The sequence below is a fragment of the Sphaeroforma arctica genome, assembly GCF_001186125.1.
Source record: "Sphaeroforma arctica JP610 unplaced genomic scaffold supercont1.1048, whole genome shotgun sequence".
In the NCBI taxonomy this organism is placed as follows: Eukaryota; class Ichthyosporea; order Ichthyophonida; genus Sphaeroforma; species Sphaeroforma arctica.
In genome coordinates this window covers 9,495-18,122 of record NW_014039510.1, presented here as the reverse complement: position 1 = coordinate 18,122, position 8,628 = coordinate 9,495, and the positions used below count along the sequence as shown (strand labels likewise).

Genomic DNA, 8,628 nt, shown 5'->3' with positions numbered 1-8,628 from the left:
GTTTTGGACGACACGTCGCGAGTTCGCTACTATCGTTTACAGCTTTTAAAAAATACCAGCCCTGCAAGGTAGATCAACGCTTCGTCGCCCATCTTAGGTTTTTTTTAATATTTAAAATACTATTTTAAGTATTGGTTGCTCGAACTTCGCGACCTCGGTCATGCAAACTTTTTTATTTTTTGTTTTGTTTGTTTGTTTTTTGTTTTTATATATAAAATATTAAAAACAAAACTAAGTATTTTTATATTTACAATTTTAATATATTTTTTGTAATTACATAAATTCACACAAAAATATGCCAGAATGTTTTTATTTTATTGTTATTGTTTCAATATTTCTTGTTTGTTGCTTTTTTTATAAAAAAAACAGATAATTTTTAAATAAAAAAATGGTTGAGGTCATTTAGATTTTACAAAACAGAACATTTGTTTTTCTTTTTGAGAAAAATACACTGTATGATTTGCTTTTTTTATTGTTCTTTTATAAAACAATAAATATATTCCAAACAACCAACAAAAAAGCGAAGCCTTCTGAATAAAAAAAGGAACAACTTTTCTCCTTCCTATATATATTGAGACAATATTTAATATTTATCGTGAGATACTGAATATATATAAATAAATACACCAGGTATTGTCACCTATTAACTGTTTCTGAATAAATATCAACTGTGGTTTGAAGCTGTATATCTCTTCATATCAAAATGGACTTACGTACGTGCCTGCTTCAAGGACCCGGTGCGAATTATGTACCAGGGCACTCAAACCATCCGTATCCCGATGTACAACATCGCTTGGCTCATTGGAAAACTGTTGCGAACTGGGTAGTTACTGAAGCTACTCAACATGACGAGCACGAACTACGTATATACGCCCTCCCGAGTGCCTTTATAGTCGCTGAGAGTACGCGGCGACGAGATGTTATGGATCTATGCGATCAGCTTTTCACATTGACCATTGTGATGATACCTCGACCTGCCCCAGGCGAGACTGCGCGGCTATTCTGTACTGAGCCGTATAGAGGGGAATATACTCTCTCAGATCTGACTGAGCAGCTCAGTGAAGATAAGCTAGGAGACCTAACAGAACTGCAAACCAAATACTCCGACGTAAATTGTGATGTTGATTCAGAACTGCTCGTCGAATCTTTTGTGGGGTACGTATTCGAACGCATACTCAACCACGCATCTGACGATTTAGTACTGGTTAAGTTTCAGCTCCGACTTGCTGCGTGGTTTAACTCCGAAGAACTGTCCGTGCGTGAGTTTCAATCGTTTTACGCGCTCGTAGATGCCCTGGACGAGAACACTCGCGCCTTATATTTGATTGAAGAGCGTTTGCAAGATGCCCGTCAGCACTTGTACGACGAGAATTGCGTAAAGGCCGAGGAAAAATCAAAAATTACCGATCACTTGCCTTCGCAGTCGATATCGAGTTTGCCAGATACATCATATCAGATCAATACCGAGAAATTAAGTTGCGAACCACTAAACGTAGACTCGATTGGATTGGGAATATATGCTGAACCTATCGTTAGTATTCCTGCGCTATTCACGCTCGAAGATGTTGTCGCACTGAGTCGAGCTACGACCGAATTTCCAGACCATCTTGTTCTGTATGCCGTTGAATCATGGCTAGCTACCTTTTTGGGCACAGCGTCAAGCGATACAAATTTTAATGTAGATCTCGAGATCCTTGCTGGTGTGGCGAAATGGCTCCTGGATCTTGTCCAGAGAACTTCCATCTCGTCAGATGCACACCATTACTCGGAGTGTGTAGTTAGTCATCGCCGCCTGGTGGCCTCAGCATTCGTTTGTCTCAATCACATTCTCATTGTGCGAGAATATCCGGAAGCGGAGCAGTTTTCGCTCGGTTTGCCTAATTGGTCATCACATTATCGCTTGTCAAGTGATAGCGCACTCGAGTTGCATCGGCAGATCGGTGATTACATCAAGCCTTTCCTAGCAAGACCTGAAGTGCCCGCGTTAGGTCTAGAGCACCCCCAAGGATGGATTCAGTTAGCAAATTTGGTCGTGCGTGAAGATGACGCAGACTTTCTTGAAGCACTTCAGTCGCAGGACAAACAGCGTACTGCACTATGGAATAATACGATTGTACCACTTCAGAGACGGTATCGTCGTGCCGAGAAAGAGCTGGCCCGGTTGGTAATCGAGCAAATGATGCACGAGGCGAAAATAGATGAATTGAACTCAGAGCTCGTAAGTTTGAAGGAGGTATTGAGCTCTGTTGAAAGGCAAATGAATGATAAAAAAGAGTACCATCAGGGCAAGAAAGAGGCGCGAGATACGGCACGAAAAGCTAAAACAGCGGCACTGGACCGCGCGGAGGACCTGGAAGCAGTCATCGATAAAAAAAAGCGAGATTTAGATGTTTTGAAAAAGGAGCGGTCGGCTTCGGCAAAAACCTTCGAGAATAAGTTGGGTTATCAAAGTATTTTCACCGAGTCGTTAGAGCAGACCAAACGTAAGAAACACGAGCGCAAACTCCGAATGGAAGATGTACAAAGCCAGCTTAAAACTCTGGTGCAGCGGGTAGAAGCATTAGAAACCGGTATACTGACTTTGCAACTTGGCTCGAGCTCCAACCTTTATGGGTTTGAAGGGAAACTCTGGAACCTTTCACGTCTACAGAACGCAGTGGTTGGCGAGAATACGAAAAAAGGAGAGTTGGAAGCCGCACTTCAGGAACTTGAATCAGCTTCAGTAACTGGGGATGATCTAGACATTGCTGGTGCACTCGACGACGCGAAATCTGATACCACCAAATTGAAGGATTTGTATGATGAGACTATGAAGAAGTCCGATTCCAACATAGAAATTGCGGAAGGGCACATAGTCGAATTAGAGACACAACTCCAAAAAGCTGTGCTGGAGGCCGACTTTCGCAAGGAGGCATTCGTATGGGCTCAGAAGACGCTGGCGGATACGGACGACGGGTCTGAATTTTATGTGGAGATTCGGCGCTTGTCCAAAGAGGTGAATGAGTTAGAAAACCGTATAAGTCAAAAACAGGAAACTGTAAAATCACTGAAAAAGGAAAGTGATGATCAGCGGGAGAAAATGACAGAAACTGATCGCCCTTTCTACCCTAAATTTACGGAACTACCTCACAGCAGAACGCAAGCCCGCAACCATTTATTCTTTAAAGAGAAAATGACACCAAAACTGGACAACTTCGCATTGTCTCTTTACAACTTGCCCTGCTATACGAAAACCCGTATCTCTGCGGGAAATGAATTCCCAGGCCAGTTCAAGACGATGGTGAGTTATCGCAGAAGGAAGTCATTAATTGCAGTGAAAGTTATGGATATGGATATTAATGACTGGACGAAGGACGGTCTGGACTATGCGGACCTGCAATATAAGGATATATATATAGTTTGGAAATTCGATGATAATGTTTGGGAATTCAAACTCAATGGGGTCGACGGTGCTCTTTTCGTACCTGACATCAAATCGGATTCGAAATGGGCTTTGACGACGGTCGGTATATCTGCCAGCGATGATAGCACGCGCTCTAATGAATGGGTGGCGCACACAGAACAACTTTCCGAGGCGGATGGTGAGGCCGTTGGTCGTGTTCTAGCGTTTCCACGCCAGTCATGGATGGAGCTAGTTGCGTTTATACGCACCCAAGATTTGCAACTGAGTACTGATTTTGCATCTCGGATTCGAATCGAGAACGCCATTTCAGTGGTGATGGATTTGGTGCGACGCGTTGGCCCACTAGATCCAGACACGGGTGACTATATTTGGGCGAGTGGAGTGAAGTGCGACAGTGCAATCTGGGAGATTTTCCGTTCGATCATTGACAACAATGCCAACAACCCACACAATGTTGTAGTACTATGGCTCACAGCCGAGGCTTTAAATCGTCTCGTGCAGTTAGGGCTCGATGAGGCTCTCCCAGTGCTGCATCATTGTGCTAAGCAATGCTCTCAGCTCCCCCGTGACAGCTTCATGGTTAATGCGGTATGTACAGTAGTCGCTGCATACTCCTTTGAGCGTGCCAGAGAACCTGATGATAGTCGCAAGGCCTCTGAGTATCTATTAGCGGCGCGAATCGCTGCTTATGGCTGTCGTCCTTCAGATCATGCTTTCCTCAATGAGGCTCCAGAATTGCTGAAAACAATCTTAGAAAGAACTTTGGAACGAATTTGTGTGACCTGGATAGCAAACCTAGATAAGGACAACTGCATTGTTGATCGTGTTCTGAACAGTTTTTGGAACAGTGATGCAACCCGAGATTGGTCGAATTCCGGCAGTAGCCTCTTCGTATGCCGCTACCCATCCTACGAGCTCGATGTGCTTACAGGCGAAATTCGTATCGACATGAAGCACGCTGGGCCATTGCCACGTTCGTTAATAGCGCAGAGCAGCTGGAAGCAGTTATTCGGTGACACTGTATTTCCAGAAATGGTAAAGAGTGATGATGTATATACCAGTTTACCGGATGTACCTTTTCCACACTACACAATACGCACAGACGAGAAAGGTCAATTATCAGGCGTGCGCGCGGAGTATGAAAATGAAGTCACATTAACTACCGGCGTATCAGATGCTTCTTGCGTGATCAATACGATGCCACGCGAAATGTACACGCGGACACCATGGTATGACAAGCACCGCGATCGAGTGGTTTTTATGGATACAACAGGCACGGTACTAGAAGTTGCGGAGGCGGATGGAAAATCAAATGGTAGATACAACATTGTATACGTTGAAGACAACCGAGTCAACAAAGAAAATTCTTGGGCGGCGGAAGGATTTATATCTGAAATCCTTCCAACACAGAAACGGTTATTGCATGTGTGCGACGAGCTCCAACTGTGGACAGATGTGCTCGCACGTGTAGAAGATCAGGAACATATTGAGTTAAGCAGCCTGTATGTACCTTCAATAGATCAGTTCAAACTCACATGGAAGTTATATCGTTGGAGCGCTATTGGACTCAGCTTCGAGCAAACCCTGGGTCAAATTGCATGGCGTAGTATGGAGTACGATGGGTATGAGATGGCACGTGAACAGCACTGCCCCCATATCTGGGGCCAGTCACGAAATTATTTACGCTTGGTGGCAACGGACCCTAATGAAGCTGTAAGACTGCCAGATATCTTCTTGTTGCGCGAACTGGACCCACATACCACTTCTCTCATGGAATCCTCCGAGGTACATATAACGTATCATGAGTACACAATTCACCCTACCTTAGGCGAACTTAGGGCACGTACAATGGAAGGCTTGTTGTATTTGGCCGTGGAGTCTCTACGTCACCACGACGGGCTGCCTCTGACTGATAGCAATGTCATGACAGGTGAGGAGCGTGCTACCGAATGTCTTCGCAGAGCGTTGGCAGTAGATACGTTATCGCCCAACTCGTCAACGGAAAGGTCATTAAGGATGATAGAATCTCTATGTTCGTCAGTACAATCGCCCATCTACCAGATGTGCGCCTTGGTTCGTCACCAAGCGGCCATTTTGGGGTCGCTAAATGAGTCTGCGAGTGAAGATTTAGAACACACTTTACGTACACAGGCTGAAATTGACTCAAAGGTAGAGACATGTATGCGATTAGGGCCTCGTCTACAGCTTCCTGCAAGCCTTTTGTTGCAGTCTGATTCAATAGACAGTAGTTTGAAGGCGGATGTGCGATCGTTCCAGACGATAAATATTGAGCCAGTGCCCTACACAACATCCGCCGGCAAGCACGAAGCGAAGTTGAACTGTATGTTGGCAGTACTAGGCCAAGATAGTCGATCAGATTCTATTGAAGAAACCGACAGCAAACTGAAATTCCCACTTGAGGGGCTCAAGGCCGTAACTGAGCATATGGAAAATCTCATCCAGTCCACTAAAGAGAGCTGGGAGGAATACCAAAATATCATCCCCGTGAAACCAGTTGTTGATGAAATGAGACCTATTATATGGGAGATTCAGCGAGAGGGTAGGGTGGCTAGGGACAAACTGGTCGCGTACATTGACTCGGCAATGCGGCGGATAACCAAGGAGGATCCACTGAACTGGAAGGTTCGTCAGATTGTTGGCTTTATTCCTCAATTTTCTCGCATCGACTATGTCCGAGCAATTTTGGACGAGAAACACATACTCAGCTTCACTCCCTACCTATCACTTGTCTCCGTAGAACGAGTGCGCGACGCTCTGTTTGCCTGGGCGGAACTCGTTGTGCTGCTGGACAGATGCTCTCGACTGCTTGCACCAAATATTACGCTGAATTCACTTATCGTCGAGCTGGAAACGAAGCGCTCGTACGATATCCGCACTTACCCTGAATGGCTGGTATTCGAGCTCGACGGGCGGTTACAGATACGTAATGATCAACAGGCCGCTGTGGCTGAACTCGTGAAGGCTATGGGGCCTAATCTCTCAGATACGCAGCTTAAACCTATGATGCTGCAAATGGGGATCGGCTCGGGCAAAACGCGTGTGGTGATGCCACTGCTAGCGCTCCATATTAACAGCAAGGTGTACGCATGCATCGAACACCATCCCCACAAGTTGTGCCGTGTGCTGGTGCCAGAGCCACTACTAGACGAGGCATATGCCGCCTTCATCACCTCGTTATCACTCAGTACATTAGCACAACCTGTCATACGCATGCCGTTTTCGCGTCAAAGTAGTATCAGTGAGAAAGATATGGACTTGCTGTACCGCCACCTTTCACTGCTGCGTGTGCATGGTGCCATGGTTATGAGCGCCCCAGCTCATATCAACTCGGCGCGGCTGAAAACAGTGGAAGAGGTAGAAGATACAAACTGGTCCAGAATGCCACAGACCTTTGTGAATCCAAACCTGTTTGTTGACATTGTGGACGAGTGTGACGAGGTGTTCCGCCCGGGGAGTGAGCTTGTCTATGCGGTAGGTGAGGTGCGCTACGATGGAGCCGATTCCCCAACTAGCCTGTTAAGGATTCGTGTGATTGAAATCGTTTTGGAGCTCGCGTGGAGCTACCAGGAGGATCTTGGCGAAGCGGTGGTGCCATGGTGTGATTTTTGCAAGGAACTTCTGCATCGAGTTTTTAATTTGCCGTCAAGAGCTGGAAACTTGGCATGGCTTGACGAAGCGAGAGACCGTGATGTAATCGTTGGGACAGAAGAGCCGGATATGGACGAATACAAAGATTCGGAGTCGACTCAATTGTTAATGTTGCGTGGGTTGTTCTCATTTGGTTTGCTGGCGAACCTATGGGAACGTCGTTATCGAGTGCACTATGGGATCGATGAAACGGAAACGACATACAAGAAGAAACGTCTAGCCGTCCCTTTCCGTGCCAACGATACACCGTCGCACAAGAGCGAGTTTGCACGGTTAGACCTTGTAATTGGTTTTACCATCATGTCGTACTACCACAAAGGTCTGACCTTGCATCAAGTTGGCGAAGCATACAGACGGCTGTTGCAGCTCAACATAAATCAACGCGAGGCCGAGTATAAGTATTGGACTGCGGACTTAGATAATGATTCGTCCTGTCCCCGCAGTGTAAAGGATATAACCGACGCCGATATCGAGCAACTAGCCGCAGTTGTTGGGAACAAACGAACAGTAATCCATTTCTGGCTTAATCAGTGCTTGTTCCCAACCGAGCTGCAAACATACCCTCTGTCGATATCGACCAATTCGTGGCATTTGATGTCAGGTTCGCATCGTATTGTTGGATTCTCAGGTACTCGAGACTTGGGTTTGTTGTCACCGCACGCCACAGAGATGGGCTATGTCAAAGGTCACAAAGGAGCTAATGGTCGAATGCTAACTCTGACCAACAGAGTCAAGGACGAAGACGTGTACCCCGTAGGAAAAGGCGCGGAGGTCATAAGCGACCTGATCTCCATAGCAAAGAATCGGCAGGTTGATGCTATAATCGATGCCGGAGCTCTATTCCAAGGTCACACACCCGCAGAAATCGCGGTACGTTTGCGTGCAGAACTGCCACCGTCCAAATATCGGAGGGGTATCGTTTACCACACCCCAGAGGGTTGGCGTACTTTGCCATCCGACCAGAGTACCAAATCACAAGACATGGCCACATGCACTATCCCAGTACATCAGTGTTTGGTATTGTACGATCAGGAGCACACGCGTGGGGTGGATATGCAACTGCGACACGATGCCTTTGCCCTCGTTACTGTAGGCCCAGACTTGACTCGAGATGCGTTTATGCAGGCCATAGGGCGCTTGCGTTTGCTGGATGGCAATCAGCGCTTTGGGCTTGTGATACCTCAGAACATTTTGGACAAAACTGACTGCATAGCCCCAACAGAGGAATGGACGCGCACACAGCGTCTTCTTGGCTGGTTGCTGCAGAACACTGACCATGCGGTACAGTATAATGTTGTGAATTGGGTAGAACAAGCCATACACTTCCGTGCTACGGATGCGGCACGTCGTCGAAACCAACAACCGCGAGAATTGAAATTCGCTGGATTCGGCGGCCCACTTGCTGCACGGACAACCATGACGACGAATCAAGCAGGAGGATTCGGTGCAAAGACGACGAATCAAGCAGGAGGATTCGGTGCAAAGACGACGGATGCACAAAAACCGTCCTTCGGCACACCTGCTTCCGCATCTTTCGGCGCACCTGCTCCCCCGTC

The 8,628-nt window shown here is 46.6% G+C and overlaps 1 protein-coding gene across 1 annotated transcript in view; it reads left to right on the top strand.

Moving 5' to 3' along the window:
• Positions 1-613: 613 nt before the first annotated feature.
• Positions 614-8,628, top strand: part of SARC_09801 (hypothetical protein) — a 9,632-nt gene continuing 1,617 nt past the window's right edge. Inside the window, exon 1 of the mRNA XM_014296174.1 lies at positions 614-8,625. Within this exon, the coding sequence (XP_014151649.1) occupies positions 704-8,625 (7,922 nt within the window). The 5' untranslated portion in view covers positions 614-703. The remainder of the gene's footprint in view (positions 8,626-8,628) is intronic.